This window comes from Marmota monax, unplaced genomic scaffold (assembly GCF_021218885.2).
Source record: "Marmota monax isolate L192 unplaced genomic scaffold, Marmota_monax_Labrador192_F-V1.1 WCK01_AAM20220418_F8-fsc00024, whole genome shotgun sequence".
Lineage (NCBI taxonomy): Eukaryota > Metazoa > Chordata > Mammalia > Rodentia > Sciuridae > Marmota > Marmota monax.
In genome coordinates this window covers 26,087,881-26,106,540 of record NW_026695224.1, presented here as the reverse complement: position 1 = coordinate 26,106,540, position 18,660 = coordinate 26,087,881, and the positions used below count along the sequence as shown (strand labels likewise).

Genomic DNA, 18,660 nt, shown 5'->3' with positions numbered 1-18,660 from the left:
CGAAGCGTCGGAGAAAGAGACCACCAAGTGACCACTCATGCAATTGGCAGAAGGGGATTTATTGATCTAGCATGCTAGGGCTCCATGCCCACTCAAGAAGGGAGAACAGCCCAGAGCCCCTAGCAGGGGCTGAGCACTGCTTAAGTACACTTTTTTTGGAGGGCGGGGATTTTACATACATCACAGTCTCCTTTAACAAATCATCATACACCGTGGGAAAATCAAACAACAATTCCTAAACATGATTAGTTCATTCATTGGCGGGAACAGGTCGGGTGGGGGTGATAGGTCAGTTCTAAACGGGGTACACATTCAAACTGATTGGTCCAGGCCTTGCAATGCCTACGTGCAAGATCATACAGAGCCCTGAATTATTAAACAACCAAGCAGTCAGGGGGAATATTTACTGGGCGGTTCCAAGCATTGTCTTAACAGCTACAGGAATTTCAGGTTAACAATACCTAATCCTTTACATTTTAACTCAGGCCTTGCAGCCTAGAAACTTTACAATGCCCGGTCTTTTACACTTTAACTTTTGTTACCGCTGTTGACCGGTGGTGAGTCCTTGCTTCCCCAATGTTGAAGAATAACACCAAAGAAGCATGCCGAGGCAAGGTCAGAGTAGAAATTAGAAGTTTATTAAAGGACAGCAGAAAAGACTTCTCCCGGAGGAAGAAGGGGACCCAAGAGGTGGAATCCGTGGAAGGGATGTTGTCTCCCCTTTTTATAGTTCTTTCAGTGATGGAATGTAGGTGGGAAGGCCCCAGGGGTGGGACACAGGTGGGCCAAAGAAGTAATCTGGTCAGGAAGGACTTCTGAGTCAGCACCTTTTTGCTGGGGGCTGTTCATTAACATTTCTTTGAGGTGGACTTTGGCCTAGGGCCTTTTGGGACTTCATTAACATTCCATGAGTTGTCCTGTGTTTTCCCTGAGTCATTCTCCGCACGGCCTCCATTTTAGATTTCACTCGATATTAGACCCGATTTACCTAACTACACTGACTACCTAACTTTAAATCTGGCTTCACTTTTACACTTTAACTTCAATTTCTTTTACCCTTACATTACCTTTCTGTTCACCTTGCCAATTTACATTCTATTTCTTTATACAGTTTGTGCAGGTCCATGTGAATGTGGTGGATCCTGCACTGCTACACACAGATCTATAGCTCTGAGGTTTTTGTTTTGTTTTTGTTTGTTTTTTTGTTTTGTTTTGTTTTGTTTAAATATATTTATGTTTTAGTTGTAGTTGGACACAATATCTTTATTTTTATGTGGTACTGAGGATTGAACCCCGGGCCTCACACGTGCTAGGTGAGCGCTGTACCGCTGAGCCACAATTACAGCCCTTTGTTTTGTTTTTAATATATATATTTTCAGTTGTCAATGGATCTTTTATTTATTTATCTGCTTATTTATTTATTTATATGCAGTGTGGAGGATTGAACCCAGGGCCTCACACATACCAGGCAAGTGCTGTACCACTGAGCCATAACTCCAGCCCCTAGCTCTGAATTTTTTTTATGTATAACTTTATGTAAATTTGTTTTTGCATCTATGTTACACCCAACTCCTCCCTCCCTACTGCTCTCTATCACTATTTCTAAATCTACAAGTCTTTGTATATCTACTTATCTAGATCTACACGTCCATACTCTTTAGAGGAAAAAGGTAGAATTGTTTTTATCTTTTTCTTCCCCCACTGTTGCTGAAAGCTCAGTCCTTGTCCCTGATACCAATTCAATAATGAGAATATGGTTTGGAGAAAAAGGAAAAAGAATGTTTATTGCTTTGCTAGTACAGGAGAAACACAGGGGACTCCTGTCCCAAAGGCTGTGATTCTGCCCCTCAGCGGGAACAGGGGGCTTTTTTAAAAGAGGTGGCTCAAGGGCTACATTCCCATGTTCTCCATTGGAGTTATAATTCACTTGTCAATTTGGGAAATATTTCTGAGATCTTCTGGTACCATCCCCAAAGTCTGGATTACTTTGTTCCTATGGTGGGTGTATACTCAAGGACAGATAATTCTGCATAGGATGGAAGAAAGGTAATGCTGTTTCCCCTAATATTAGGGAGGAGCAGGTAGAGTGGAATGTTGAGAGCCACAGCCGAGTCGGAATGGCCCCTGGCATTTTGTCAGAAGTTATGGTTGAGAGTTGACCGCCAGCGAGCCATTAAGATGATGATAATTAAGTAAAGCTGTGTATAATTGCTGTGACTGGATGATGCTAGATTGAAACAGGCTGGGTATTCAGTTGTATATTAGACCCCTGCTGTCCGGCAATAGGGCGGCGGCTACTTTTGAGTTCTCACGGAGTTCCCCTTGAGTTCCGGTTGAGCTCTCTCAGGGATTCCTGGAGAGTTCACATTGGTTGGGGAAGTTCCGGTGGAGGGAGTTCCGGTTGGTGTGTGGTGTTCCTGGAAGGGCCGCGTGGATGGCGTTTGGGGGAGTTCTGAAATAAAGTTTGTTCCTGCTTGAGTGGCTCATGATTTGTGCCCAGCCAGACTGTGGCAGTGGAAGAGAAAGAAACATGTCCATTTTAAAAATAAGTGGCAGTGGCAGAGCAGCAAGGGTTATATTCAACAGAAATCGTGGATCACTATTACACTCTACTGGGAATTGAACCCAGGAGTACTCTACCACTGAGCTATAACCTCAGCCTTTTTTTTTTTTTTTTGACAGAGAGTCTCACCAAGCAGTCCATGTTGTCCTTGAACTTTTTATCCTCCTGCCACAGCCTTCCTAGGTGCTGGGATTATAGTTGACATAAGCAGTGTTATCTAAATATACACTTGTCATTTGTAGAACCAAGTTTCTTCTAGGCTTTTTAAAAGACATTTGGCCTTTATACAAACAATCTATACATAATCTGTTTTGTTTATTTTAAACCATGCCCATTGCCATGCACCATGGTTCATGCCAGTAACCCCAGCAGCTGGGGAGGCTGAGTCAGGAGGATTGCAATTCAAAGACAATCTCAGCAATTTAGCAAGGCTAAGCAACTCAGCAAGACCCTGACTAAAAATATCTTTAAAAGGGTGGAGGGTGTGGCTCAGTGATTAAGAGCCCTTGGGCTAGATCCCTGGTACCAAAATACCCTTAAACCATGTGCCTTGTCTGGCTGCCCAGCTTGCTAAAATTAAGAAATTACTAAAATGGCCAGGTGTAATAGTGCACACCTGTAGTCCCAGCGGCTCAGGAAACTGAGACAGGAGGATGGCAAGTTCTAAGTCAGCCTCAGCAATTTAGCAAGACCCCAAGCAATTTAGTGAGAGCCTGACTAAAAATAAAAAGGGCTGGAGATAGGGCTCAGTGGTTAAGCTCCCCTGAGTTCAATCCCTGGTAACAACAAAAAAGAAATGACTAAAATGAAGTGAATTAAGGCAGACCCATAGATTCTACCCAGTATTTCTGTGTTAGTGAGGATGCACAGAGGGGTGCTTTACCACTGAGATACACTCCCATCCCTTTTTACTTTTGAGATAAGGACTCCCTTGCTGAGATTAGCTTTGAATTTGAGACCCTCCTGCCTCAGTCTCTCAAGTAACTGGGATTACAGGTGCACTTCACCATGCCAGGCTATCATAATGCCTTCTGCCACTGGCATCCATGGGCTAAAATGTTCAGTTAGCATGGGGAGAAGCTAAGGCAGCAGAAAAGAGAGCATTGAAGAGGGGCTTTATCAGGTCCCATGGAATCAGAGCCTGAACTGCAGACTCCTGTGAAGAGGGGAGTGAGGTGTTATGGACCAGGCTACATGGGCAATGACCAAACAGACTCCGAGTTGCCCTGAGACGCCCTGTCATGTTAAGAAATGCTTCTCCCATGGGAGCACCCCGCCTCTACCATCAACAATTGCTTAGCATAGCATGTTTGGCAACACAAAATGGCAGTTGTTATACAATGTAAAGTTGCTCTCTTTTTGGATCCCATTTTTCTTGGACGAGGTACCCCATTCGAGAATGATTATCTAGATGTTAGTAACCATTCTTTAACTTGTACTCAATTAGGGTCATTTTTGACCCACTTCCTCTTCTGCTTACGATTTTAGATCTCATGACATTTGTTTATGGTTTTGAATCATAGCAATAGCCACTTATGATTAATGTGGTTTTGGATTATAAAAGGTGTGCTCAAACCCCAACCCCAGGAGGGGGTCGAAGGGTGGAGACTTGCAGCCTGCCCTTTGACCTGCCAGCTGGTGACTCCATGATTTATTGCCATAACAGAGGGATGGAGATAAGAAAAAGCAGGAAGGGAGGGAAGTTACTCAGGGATATGATTTAACTGAAGACTAGCTTCATCTAAGTTGTAGAATGTATTGCCATGAAAGAATAAAAGAAATTGAAGTTAAAATGTAAAGGACCAGGTTTTGTAAAGTTTCCAAGCTGCACTCAGAGCCTGAAATTCCTGTGGCAGTTAAGACAATTCCCGGAACTGCCTGTTAGATGTGTGTCAAAATCTTCCCCTGACCACCTAGTTACTAAATCACCCCTTCCCAGAAACCATGCAGCTCAGCACGTACACATCTCAGGGCTTCAACCAATCAGTTTAAATATATACCTATCTTAGTACTAACCAATCACCCCCACCCGACCTGTTCCCGCCAGTGAATGTGCTAATCATGTTTTAGAGTTGTTATTTGATTTTCCCGCGGTATATGATGATTTGCTAAAGGAGGCTATGATGTATGTAAAGCCCCTGCCCTCTCTAAAGAATGTATATAAACTCTGCTCAAGTGGTTCTCGGGGCTCTTTGTTCTCTGCTCTTCTGAAGTGAGCTCTGAGCCCCAGCATGCTGGACCCCCAATAAACCCTTTGCTGTTGCATGAGACGGTCTCTTGGTGGTCTTTTCCTCTGACATTCGCCTGACCTTTTCAGCCATAAGCAATTTGTAATATTCTCTTATTATCCTTTAAATATTTGTAGAATCTGAGCTAGGCATGGTGTAGCTAGCTCAGTGGTGCATGCAGTGCTTGCCTAGCATGTGTGAGGAGCTAGGTTTGATCTCCACCGTCAAAAAAACAAACAAAAAATCCAGTTTTGGGGCTGGGATTATGACTCAGTGATAGAGAGCTCGCCTAGCACAGACGAGACCCGGGTTCGATCCTCAGCACCACATAAAAATAAAGGCATTGTGTTGTGTCCATTTACACCTAAAAAATAAATAAATTTTTTTTTAAAAATCCAGTTTTGGTGACATTGATTTTTTTTTTCCTAATACTGTTTTTCTGCTTTCTCCTCTGGCACCCTGTCTCACACGTTTCAAATGCATTTTTTTACTCACTATTTTTGACAACTATAAATAAGTGTTTTCCACAATGGAAATGAAAGTCCGTGCAGTATATTTTCATGACTGGGGAATGGATTTTCTCAAGTCATCTTCAATAGGCTAAAAACTTAAGAAAAAAATAAAACTGAATGTTAGAATTCAGTTCTTTATATGAAGTCCCTTATGAAAACAACAGGATGGCTATAAACCCAAAAGGAGGGGCGGGGTGAGATTTAAAAAGAAGAAAAAGTAAAAGGAATTAAGATGACTCACTGCTTCTGATTTCTCCCGGGTCTTCACTCTCTGGCTTTCCTCCTTCCCAGGAAGCTTGCAGCTTTTCAGCCACTTCTTCAGCATTATCACTTTTGCTGAAAAATGCTGGGGAAAAAGCGATCTCTTCCATCGCGTTCTTGCATTCTTCAGACTGTTTTGAATGTTGTGCATGACCAGCGTTTATGAAGCCGATGGCCAGCAGTCCCTGCTTGGGGTCCTCTTCACCAAAGTCAGCACAGGGGTTCCAAACCCAGGCATGGTCGTTGCCGGGTTTGCCTTCAGCCCAACCTCGGTGGGATACAATGGCTGGGGTGTATCTTCAGGGGCTTGTCCTTCCTCGGGAGAAGGCAGATGGTCCCTTTCTCATGCTCAATATTGAGGGTGCCTGGTTCCTTCCTCCTGGAAGATCATTCTCTGAAGCAAATCAAAGTAGCTTTGCTTGCATCTTAAAAAGTTCCTCTTCATCTTCCTCCAACGTTTTAATTCCTTGCTCAGGGAGTGAAACTACGGGCTCAAACCAGAGGTCATGGGTGGACTCATCTGCATTCCCTGTAGAGGTATCATGGTCCTCACACAGTGTCTACCAGACTCAAACAGGAAAAGAAAAAATAAGCCCTTTGCTGTTCTTTGGTTTCACAATATTATAGCTTGCTGGGGCCACACTCTAGCAGCCAATAAGGCCACCCCCACCCTGGTTGTCATGTCCATGACCTGTCCCCCTAGCTAGAACATGAGCTTCCACCAAGGAGGCCCTCTTTTTCTACTATTTTCTATTTCATTGCTTTCTTTTCTGATGCACGTCCCCCCCCCCCACCTCTCTCTCTGGCAATGCTGGGGATAAAAACCAGGCTCACACATGCTAGACAAGCGCTCTACCACTGAACTACAATCCCAGCCCCTTTCTCCGGTTTGTTTGCTTGAATTCTTTTTTGTTGTTGTTGTTGTGTGGAAAAATTAAAGTCAAACAGATAAAGACAGACTGAGGAGTCCCAAAATACTAGGCCCACAGGACATGGGAGCCCAAGCTTCAGTCCCATCTAACTCTAAATAAATCAACTTCTGACCCTATGCAACTGTGTGTCCTTTTCTCCAGCATCCACTAAAACCCTACTAGGCCAAAACTTGCTACATTCTGCAGTTTATATGCTGAAAACTGGTTTTCATTAGAGCAGAATATTCAAGTCCATAGAGAGCCACCAAGGTCATTTCACCCTAACTTCCTTCCTTTCCCAAGAATGTCTTTAGCCTTGTTCTTTCCTCTCACCTCTCATAGCACTCAACCCAGCAACGTGACACATGACTACAACTCCAGCTTGTCTGGAGACTGAGGCAGGAGTAAGTTTGCAGCCAACCTGGCCAACTTAGGGAGACCCTGACTCAAAAAACAAAAAATCACATAAAAAAAAACTAGTAGTGTTGGAGTGCTACTCTTGTCTTTAAGTTACTGTCAAGGTAGATGAGTAAATAACTTGTAGTAGATTACCTGTAGAAAACACCACTACTGGGGCTGAAGTTGTGGCTCGGAGCTCTCCGAGCATGCAAGAGGCACTGGATTCGATCCTCAGCACCACATGAAAATAGGATGAAGATATTGTGTCCACCTAACTAAAAAATAAATATTTTTTTACAAAACCCAATATCCAGACCTTAAGAGTGTTATGCTCAAATTCGGGGCCAAAAAGACCACAGAGACCAAGATCGATGTAAGCAGCAAAGAGGTGTTTATTGCAAGCTAGCTCGGTCCTCCCCATACACACAGCAACTGGTGACGCTGAGAGACCCAAGCACAGGGTTTGCAGCAGTTTTATACACTCTTTGGGGAAGGCAGGGACTTCACATACATTATAGCATCTCTTAGCAAATCATCACACCGCAGGAAAATCAAATAACAACTCTAAAACATGATTAGCACATTCACTGGCCTGAACAAGTTGGGTAGGGGTGATTGGTTACTACAAGAGCGGGATTCATTTGAACTGATTGGTTTAAGCCAAAAGGGGTGTTCATGCTGAACTACATGGTTTCCCAACACCATAAACTACTGGGAGGGTCATCTGGCATCCCAGGTATTTCCCTGTCTCTTGCTGATTGGTGGCTGCTAAGGGATTGCTATGGGTCCCCATCTAGCCTGACTGAGTCAGGGACACCTTGCAGCAGATCTCTCCTGTTATTTGTAGATAAAGAACTTAGCAGGGTGGGAATGTGCCAAGGAGTGCTCTGTGGGTCTTTCCAAGGACAAAGGTCATGTCCCTTCCTTGGACAGGCTTTGCTCTGGTTTTTCAAGAGTAAGCAAATAGAAACAAAAGGAGCTAATTTGGGAAAATTCATCAAGAAAGAAGGGCTAATGGTACTAACTCTGGACAGGGTCCACTGAAGTCAGAGTAAAGCTAGGAGTTATGGCTACATGTCTTCAAAAGAAAATTTCTTTAGTAAGGCAGGAACACTGAGGGAACTTGTGACAGATGGAGTACCCCTATTGACATAGGATTGACTTGTAGATGAAGTCCCCCTGAATAGGATGGCCACCAAGACAATCCTGGAGAGGATGAGCTAGAGTCAAAAACTCCACAGGCAGCATGAAGGAGAAGTTGAACATCTGGTAGAGTGCAGAAGATGCAGAAGATGGCCGCATGTGGTGGTGCACGCCTGTAATCCCAGCAGTTTGGGAGGCTGAGACAGGAGGATTGTGAGTTCAAAGCCAGCCTCAGCAAAAGCGAGGTGCTAAGCAACTGAGTGAGACCCTGTCTCTAAATAAAATACAAAATAGGGCTGGTGATGTGGCTCAGTGGTCAAGTACCCCTGAGTACCCCCCAAAAAGTGCAGAAGATGAACCCCAGGTCTCAAGGCAAACATTCAACAGTAGCAAATTTAGAAGCAGTATTGTCTCCTTTGTCCTCTGTTCTGAGAAGACCCACTCTCTGGAGAGCGCTCTTTGCTTGAACCTTACTTTACTTTCACTTGCAATGAAGTTCTCTTGCATGATTTTGGTGTCTGACTTTAAATTTTCTTTCATCAGAACACAAAACTGAGTTATGGAGCTTCTCCTTTGATGTAGAATATTGCTGGGTTCCATCCCCAGTACCACACACACACACAAAAAAAAATTAAATTAAAAAATATCCAATACCTTTCTTACAAGGATGCTTGCAGCTCCTTCTCATCAATCCAAATTTTTATTTTTTTCTATATTAGGGATTGAACCCAGGGGTGCTTAACCACTGAGCTACACCCCCAGCCCTTTTTATGTTCTATTTTGAGACAGGGTCTCTCTAAGTTGCTTAGGGCCTCACTGAGTTGCTGAGGCTGGCATTGAACTTGTGATCCTCCTGCCTCAGCCTTCAGAGTTGCTGGGATTATGGGTGTGTGCTACCTACCCAGCCTCAGTTTCTTTTAAGGGCCAACATGTAGAAATTGTGGTAATTTGAGACTTTTCTTCTTTTTTGATGTTAGCATCTATAAAATTTGTGTTGAGTTTTAATTTTTTTTCTTTTTTTGGTACTAAGGATTGAGCTCCTGCAATCTGAAAACTGACCCCATGCCTCTTGCCACACATCATATATGTGTGTATATATAACCATATGTATGTATACACACACAGTAAAAATTGTTTAAAAAATAAAAAAACTAGGGGCTGCGGTTGTGGCTCAAGTGGTAGAGTGCTCACCTAGCACATGTGAGGCACTGGGTTCAATCCTCAGGACCACATTAAAAAATAATAATAATAAAATGAAGATGTTGTATCCACCTAAAACTAATAAATAAATAAATAACTTAGCTGGGTATGGTGGTGCATGCCTATAATCGGGAAACTGAAGCAAGAGGATCTCAGGTTCAAGGCCAGCCTCAACAATTTAGCATGACCCTGTATCAAAATAAAAATAAAAAGTACTGGGAATGTTGCTCAGTGGTAAAGCAGACCCAATCTTCAAGCTTCAGGATCAAATAGAAAAACGAAAGAAAACCAGTCTTGAATGCTTAGGGAATGCAAGATAGGATTTTAAAAGGTAGGCTCCAAAAAGAAATCAAAAGATCACAAATAGGAATGTGATTAAGGGGGGCACCTGATTATTTTTAAGTCAGTGTCCCCATTGTTTATCATAAGGACTGAGAAAGTAGCTGGATGGGAGCATTAACCCAGGGTGTGAGGCTCTGGGTTTAGTTTCCAGTACCAGAAGAAGAGAAAGGTAAATTGAGTACCAAAGTATTTATCAGTCTGCTACGAGTGTTCATCTCTTTGTCACTTGAAAAGACCCTGGTCTAGAATTTTACATGGCTTCCAAAGGTAAGTGTCTTTGGAGAACTCAATGTGTTTGTGATAAAACAGAGACAAAGGAAAAGAGAAAGTCAAATGAAAGAGAGGAAAGACAACTAAGAAATCTCAGAGAGCCAACATCTATATTTCTGAACACATCACAAAAATAAAATAATGAAGTTGAAAAAGTATCTATGAGTAGGAGAAAACAATTCTGTCACTATTAAGGTTTATTAAGGTTTGTTGAGGCTTTTTGTTTGTTTTGAGACAGTTTCACTATGTTGCTCCAGCTGGTCTCCAACTCATGAACTGTCTCAGCTTCCCCAATAGCTGAGACTACACCACGCCTGGCTGGGTTTTTTTCTTATGTTGGGGATAGTCCCAGGGACCTCATGCATGCATTTTTATGGGGTTTTGTGTGTTTTGTTTATACTGGAGATTGAACTCAGTGTCTAACACATGCTAAACAAGTGCTCTAGACTGAACTATGACCCCAGTTTTGTGCATGAAACCTGCTCCATTCACCCCAACCTATCTGTGGTTCCAACAATTTGATTTTTTTTTTTTTTGTACCAGAGATTGAACCCAGGACTGCCTAACCATTGAGCCACACGCCACATCCCCAACCCTTTTTATTTATGTATTTATTTGGGTACTGTGGATTGAACTCAGGGGCACTCGATCACTGAGCCACATCCCCAGCCCTATTTTTGTATTTTATTTAGAGAAGGGTCTCACTGAGTTGCTTAGTGCCTTGTCATTACTGAGGCTGGCTTTGAATTTGTGATACAAGCCTCTGGGATTGTCATCACACTGGGCCAAGAAATAATAATTTTTGTGAGGCACTCTTACAGGCTTTCTGAAAATAGTAAATAATAAAAAGTAAGTAAGATAAGACAACCCACGTTCTCTGGAGTTTCCAATCTAGCGTGTTTGTAGAGCAGGAGAGGGGAAGACAGAATGTTGTCATCAATGTAAATTGTTTGGGCCTGATGTGTGGGCACTAGCCATAATCCTAGCAACTTGGGAGGCTGAGCAAGAGGATCACAAATTTGAGGACAGCTTCAGCAGTTTAGCAAGATCCTGTCTCAAAATAAAAAGTGCTGGGGATGTGGTTCAGTGGTAGAGTGGCCCTGGGTTCAATACTTAGGACCACAAATAAATAAATAATTTGATAATTTAGAGCATGACATGTTATGGGAATAGGAAATAAAAATAATACAGGTTAGTTAGGTAGAATTCCTGAGAAAGTGAGTTTTGAGCAAAGGCTGGGAGGGGAGGGAGTGAGCAACAGATATTGTGGGAGGAAAAAAGACAAGAACCTGGTAGAAATACCTTGTGGAAGGTGCCCTGGGGTGTTCAAGTAAAGCAAGGAGGCCAGTATCACTGGACAGTGCTAAATTAGTGGGCAATAATGGAAGAACTATGTCAGGAAAGTGAGGGAGATTACAGATTGAGTAAGAGTTAAAGCTTTAAAGATAAACCTTTTGAGCTGGGCGTGGCAACATATGCCTGTAATCCCAGCTATTGAGGGAGAAAGACCATTTGAGCTGGGAAGTTAGGGTCTACTTGGGCAACATAGTGAGACATTGTCTTGCCAGGCATCTATAATCCCAGCTGCACAGAGGGCTGAAACAGGAGACTCACAAGTTCAAAGCCAGCCTCAGCAATTTAGTGAGGCCCTAAACAACTTATCAAGACCTTGTCTAAAAGATAAAAAGGGCTGGGGATGTAGCCCAATGGGTTCAATCTATGGAACCAAAAAATAAATAAATAAAATTAGAAAAAAATCGTATAGAATAAGAATATAAAAAAGAGAAGATGTTTGTGTGTTCTCAGCTAAGTGTTATTACAAAGGGTCAAAAATTTTAAAAAAGTTTGCAAGTTAAGAATATTCTAATAAGTTAGGGTTAATTTTATCATTGAAGAAAGAATTTTTTATAAATGCAGTGTAGCCTAAGAGTACAGTGTTAGTCTGCAATAGTGCACAATCACGTCCTGGGCCTTCAGATCCAGTCACCACTCACTCACTGACTTACCCAGAGCAACTTACAGTCCTGCAAGCTCCATTCATGTTTGGCACACTTATTTATTTTTTATGCTATATATTTTTTTACTGTACCTTTTCCATGTTTAGATATGTTTATACATAATTACCATTGTGTTACAACTGCCTTTAGTATTCAGTACAATAATATGCTACACAGGTTTGTAGCTCAGTAAAAGGATATGTCATAGACTAGGTATGTGATAGGTTATACATCTAAGTTTGTGTGAGTGCACTCTACAGTGTTATGGTTTAGATGTGAGGTGTTCCCCAAAGACTCATGTATGAGACAATGAAAGAAGGTTCAGAAGAGAAATGATTAGGTTATGAGTGCCTTAATCCAATCGGTGGATTAATCTTTTGATGGGATTAAGTGAGTGGTGACTGAAGGCAGTAGGATGTGGCTGGAGGAGGTGGGTCACTGGGGGCATGCCTTTGGGTATACGTTTTGTATCTGGCAAGTGGAGTTTCTCTGCTTCCCTCTGATACACTCTTCCGCCATGATATTCTGGAGCCAGCTGTCTATGGACTGAGACTTCTGACCCATGAGTCCTTGAATAAACTTTTCCTTCTCTAAAATTATTCTCGTCAGGTCTTTTAGTCCCAGCAGCAAAAACGTTGACTAAAACAGGTGTTCATATGACAAAATCACCTAATGGTGTTTTTCTCAGAAGATATCCCTTTCATTAAATGAAACATGATTGATTCTAGTATAGTGATGGAGTTGTATTCTCCTACAGAGAGAATACCTCGTTTTAAAGGTAAATTCTTTGAGACAATAAATATTTTAAGCTATGTAGATCATAGCCAAACTTGAGCCTCTATTACTCAATTCTGCTACTGTAGCTTGAAATAGCCATAGACTATGAAAACAGTCATGAATGCCTATGACTGTTTTAAAAAAGCTTCATTTTTAAAAGCAGGCAACTGGTTGGGTACAGCCCATAATTTGTCAATCCCTGCTTTCATTTGTGATTGTAGTATTATGAATGACTATGAGGCTGGGCCTTGATTTTATTTGAGTGGGTTGTCAATGATGTTAACACCTAATACTGTTCTGAAGTCTTTCTTTGATCTGATTTTTTTTTTTTTGTATCAGGGATTAAACCCAGGGGCAATTAACCACTGAGCCACATCCCCAGACTTTTAATATTTTACTTAAAGACATGGTCTCGCTGAGTTGCCTTGGGCCTCACTAAATTGCTGAGGTTGACTTTGAACTCATGACCCTCCTGCCTCAACCTTGGAAATTACAGGCATGCACCACCACACCTGGCTAGTCTGATTGTCATCAGTATTCTCTAAAACTTTTCTTCCTGCTTATGCTTTTATCATGTTTCCCAAATGAAAAGGATGATGTTAACAACAACAACAGATCAAAGAAAAGTGTAAAAACAAAACACCGAAATCAATTTACTCAGGAAGATGTACAAGAACTTTACAAAATATTTATGTGGACTCCTTATCCTGATTTTACAGTAAGAACTGGCCATAAAACTCCATTGTCCAGTGCATGTAATTAATGTAAGTTCAAGACCTCAAATACATATTTCCTAGAAAGTTAAACACAATAGAATGTTAAATTCAATAAGTCTAGATAGAGGCAGGAGCTAGGGGTTGAATAGAAAGGCATAGAGTTCAGAAATAGGAGTTATCAGGCTGGGGTTGTGGCTCAGCGTAGAGCACGGTGCGAGACCTTGGGTTCAATCCTCAGCACCACATAAAAATAAATAAATAAATATATTGTATCCAACTACAACTAAAAATATTAACAATATGAGAGATCAATAAAAATACATATACTCTATGTGGAAAATGTAAATAATTGTGAAGCAATATAGTAGTATTTCATCACATATGAAAAAAAAGTCATATTTTGATATGGGTATGAAAATACAATGGATATGTATTGTGAAAACTAGATTGAGTGCAGTTGATGCTGCAATAATACTACTTTAGTGGTAGTGATGGTGGTTTGGCCAGCATGCTGACTGTGCAGGTTTATAGGATTGAGATACTGAGTACATTTTAGAGGTAGAGCTGAAATAGCTGACTGCCATATTGGACATAGTGGTGAAAGATAAGGTAGAGTTAAAGACAACTTCAGTGTTTTGACTTGAGTCCATTGGAGATGAGCGTTGCCTTTTACTAAGGAGGGGAACTAGAGAAAAGCAGGTATGTGTGTGTCAGAAAAATCACTATCACACTTTGGACACATGAAGTTTTATGTGCTAGATAAATATTCCAGTGGAACTCTAAAGTTTTCAGCTAGATATGTAAGTCTGAAGTTCAGGGGAGGGTACTTAACTGGAGAAATAAATTCAAGAATTGGCTATGTATTGATAGAACCCCTGGTACATGCCATATGCCCTCACAGAGTGGTAAGTACTTTCTAGCTATTTGCTGTATGAGCCAACATTTTTTGGAAATTTTTCTGATTATCTCATCAGTTTAGAAAATGTTATTAATTACTGTAAAAATTGACCATTCTGTTGTAGTTTATAAACAGATTTCTAAAGATATCCCTTGTTCTTCGCTCTGGAATATTGCCTAGATCACTGGGTTTATTGGTTGCTTAAAAGTTGGAAGAAACTACCCATTAATATAAATTAGAAGGGGATTAAAGTTCAGGTTTGGAAGAAAAAAATATATAGAAAATTATTATGTAGATAACTTTGTTGCTGAATTCTAAAAACTATAAAAAACAACAACAACAACAAAAAAACATTTCTGGGCTGGAGTTGTGGCTCAGTGGTAGAGTGCTTACCTAGCACATGTGAGGCATTGGGTTGGATCCTCAGCACCACATAAAAATAAATAAATAAAATAAAGGTATTGTGTCCATCTACAACTAAAAATATGAAAAAAAAAATAAACATTTCTGGGGGCTGGGGTTGTGGCTCAGTGGTAGAGCACTCACCTAGCACATGCAAGGCCCTGGATTCAATCCTCAGCCCACATAAAAATAAATAAATAAAAGTATTGTATTCAACTACAACTTAAAAAAAAATTTAAAAAATGCAAATGATCAATGATTTCTCAAAAGGAATTAGAAAAACATGATATGACTACAAAAGAAATCAAAACAGTGATCAAATACGTAAATACAGATTTTTAGTGTTATTTTTATATTTTAGAATTCATGACTACTGGATTTCTTAATGTCAATAGTGGGTTGTCGGGGGTTTTAGCCCCCCCCCCCCCCCCCCCCCCCCCCCCCCCCCCCGGTCTCCTCCTGACCGGTGGGAGAATCGGGGAAAGCACACCTGGACCAACATGAGCCAAGAGAGGTAAAGGTCGACTGGCGGCCTGCACCCAGCCAACCAGTGGAAGCAAGATCTCCTTTATTGAGGAAGTACACACAGCTTATATACTGCACAGGAGCCAATCAGAATAAAGGTCAGAGGGGTGGAGCAAGTTCTCGTGTACTCCTATCCCATAGTCCATAAGGGAAGGCACAAGCTGTCCACCAGGGCAGAAGAGTCCTGGACCTATCCTGGAGGTGGTCTGCCTCCTCCGTCACCACCCACAGCACCGCCTCCTGGCTGATCACCAGGAGCCATCCCAGCCACATGTGCGGCCCCAAGACCGGAAAGCGGGCAGCCATGCCCTATAGTGGGTTTTTTTTTTTTTTAATTTTAGTTATAGATGGACGCAATACACAGTATCTTTATTTATTTATTTATTTTCATGTGATGCTGAGGTGCCTCACTCGTGCATGGCAAGTGCTCCACCACTGAGCTACAATCCCAGCCCTCAGAGTGGCTTTTAATCATTTTCCATGGCTGTCAAAGGGCAGTCTCATAAGAGTAAGTTCATGGAGACTAGCAGTTAAATTGTACTGGATTGGATGGGGTTGCATGTGCTTATAGAAGGTACCCCAAGGTGTGATCAGGAAGCAAGCCTGAGGGGCAAGGAAGGGTGCAGGAGGCCTAATGATGGAAGAAGGGAACACTTGTTTTTTGGTTGGATTCTTGAAATCTGCACCCTCCCTCCATCCCCTGGCTCTATAATTTCTGACAAATTTGTGACTCTTGTATCTCAGATTTCTCCAAAATATGTTTAATTCTCTGTTGTGGTGTGGTTGTGAGGAGAAAATAAGAGTGAGTCTGCAGGTGCCTGATTCACTGTGAAATTTTATTAAAAAAAAAAAAAATCAAAGATCTTTGTAGCTTCACTGCAATGATTAGCCCAAAGCAATTCTGAATTTGGTAGCCCAGGAGATGGAAATATAAAATCAGAGGTTAATGGAGGTAGATTATCCAACTGACTATCCTATTGTCTCAACTGTAAATCATCCTTTTATAGTCTGGGTACAAGAAAAGCATTCTATTTATCTCTCCCTTCCTCAAAACCCTGAAAATTTGGAAAGCATTTTACTATCCTCTTTAGGGAGCAGAAAAATCAGGATTAGATAAGCAGAATGAAGTGATTAAGGTCATACAGTAAATATGTGGCAATGATTCAAATAATTCCTTACTTGTGGCCCTTGAACCTTATGCATGTAAGAATTATAAGCATATGAGAAACAGAAGTGTGGAGTGTCAGAAAGTACATCATTATTTCACTCAGGTAGGGCAGGGTTTAGGGACAAAAGCATGCACAAGTGGGACAGTTGGAGGGCTCCTCTGCAGAGTGTACCTACTGGGTCAATTTGTGAACAAGGGAAAGAAGCCTGCAAAAGGGTAACAAAGAGTTTATGAAGAGACTCTGGATGGCCTTGGTTTGCATGTAAACTATAGGGTCACTTCTCCAGTGCAGGTGCAGGTTGTTTTGATTCTAGGAATGCTTAATGCATGACCTGTGTAATCACACACGTAGCCTCAGGAAAGACATCTTACTCAAAAGTCAGAATGCAAGTCCAATACTCTGCTCGGAAGAGTCTTAAACAGAAAATTCTCCTACATTGAGGAAATACATTGAAGAATATAATCAGATAAGTAGATTTGATTAAAACTACATTATCTTCTCCTTTTAGAACTGGTTTCAGAATAACAGAGCCTGACTTCCACCTGAAGACAGGCAAAGAATATTTGCTATGTGGAAACAACAAAATCACCAAATCCAAACTCATCCACTTTTAAGCAACCAGGCTATGGCTCCCAGCTATACCACCGAGCACAGTTTCTTTTATGCCCAGACAGCTCAGATAGGCATCACTATTGGCTCAACTTTGGATAAACAAGAGGTTCACACTCAAAAAATGTGTTCAGATTGTACTTCTCTGTGGACACAAGGACTTCCCATTCCAAAGTTGTGCCCCAGTTGCTCTTCTTAGGAGACACAAGAGAGTCCCCATTAAGTAGGCTCCAGTTGCTGTTCCCTTTTGGAACAAGGACTTCTCGGTCAACAACTATGTTCCAGATGCTTTTCTCTGAAGACACAAGGGCTTCCTTGTCAACAGGTGGTGCCAACACCTCCATGGTGGCAGGCACTGGAAAGCAACCAGGCTGTACTTTGGAGTATGGAGATGACACAGAAAGTGGGTCTTTTGACAGTTCTTTTCCAGGATGTAGCTGAGCAGTTGCCTACATCCTTATGTATCTTCTGTGCATGCTTTTGACAGGGATAGGACTGAGACCAAGGAAAGCCAGCATGCAAGTTCCTCCCTTTTTCTTCTTCTTTTTTTTTTTAATATTTATTTTTTAGTTGTAGTTGGATACAATATCTTTATTAATTTTTTTTATGAGGTGTTGGGGATCAAACCCAGGGCCTCACCTGTGCTAGGTGAGCGCTCTACCACTAAGCCACAACCCCAGCCCCAAGTTTCTCCCTTTTTCATAAGGCTGATATTGAGCATAATGAAGTGAGGCAGTAGGAAGAGGAGACCACTCTCATTATTCAATATCACAAGATCAGCAGCAGAAATGGCAGAAACCCACAAAATTACAATTATTACCTGCAACAGCATCAACAACTTGAGCTTCTGAAGAGCAGATGCTATTCCACCAACAGCTGCCAAGTGCCCTCCCCTCAGTTGCAGCTGCAGGGTCAGTTTCCTCAGACTCAAGGAAAATCCTTGTTCTCTCAGCTGCAGCCAGATGGTTTGCAGCTCACCATTACCATCTCTGGGGCGAGGTATTGTGGTGAGCCGTGTTTGTAGACCGTTGCCGCCATTAGAAGATGGCGCCGGTCTCCGTTGTGGATCTTGGTAAACAACTCCTTATTAGGAAGAGTTGGCGCGTGTCCCTCAATACCCTATGAGAAAACCCCACGTGGCAGCTTTTGATTGGACTTGAGTAAGCTTTATTAGGCTGTGTGTGGGTGCGTGGCAAGAGCGCACGCTTGAGAGAAGACTAGAGTTAAGGCCTGAATAAACCGCTGAAAGAAGAATCCTGTGTCGTGTCTTCCTTGCTGGCGAGGGGGTCACGACAATGTATGAAGCACAAGACTTTAGAGCAACCCAGAGCTCAAATGCAGCAGCTCTGGGATAAAGAGTCTACAAGATCTCACCTCAAGGATCAAGATCCAAGAAGTAGTGCCAAGTAGGTCAGCCTACAGTCACCCACATGGCAGGTCCAGGTCATGGCCAAGGCCTCTCCAGAAGTATCCATGTAAAAAATAAAATAGAAATTTTTAAAAATCTGTCTTCAGGCATAGACAAATTTCTTAAGTCATATGATTTGTCCATATTGAATCAGGAAGATATACACAATTTAAACAGACCAATATCAAGTGATGAAATAGAAGATGCCTTCAGAAGCTTATCAACCAAGAAAAGCACAGGACTGAATGGATACTCAGCCAAGTTCTACAAGACCTTTAAAGAAGAACTAATACCAATACTGTTCAATTTATTTCAGGAAATAGAAAAAGA

The 18,660-nt window shown here is 41.7% G+C and overlaps 1 protein-coding gene and 1 pseudogene across 1 annotated transcript; one reads left to right on the top strand and one right to left on the bottom strand.

Annotated features, from left to right (window-relative positions):
* Positions 1 to 38: 38 nt before the first annotated feature.
* On the bottom strand, positions 39 to 6,252 carry LOC124086405 (ran-specific GTPase-activating protein-like; annotated as a pseudogene).
* A 950-nt stretch (positions 6,253 to 7,202) lies between these two features.
* Cphxl2 (cytoplasmic polyadenylated homeobox like 2) lies at positions 7,203 to 17,946 on the top strand. Its single transcript, XM_046434569.1, is given in 8 exon segments — positions 7,203 to 7,247; positions 13,196 to 13,326; positions 13,328 to 13,367; positions 16,822 to 17,031; positions 17,122 to 17,212; positions 17,260 to 17,329; positions 17,365 to 17,440; positions 17,875 to 17,946. Coding segments are annotated over 8 exon segments (735 nt in total).
* Positions 17,947 to 18,660: the final 714 nt, after the last annotated feature.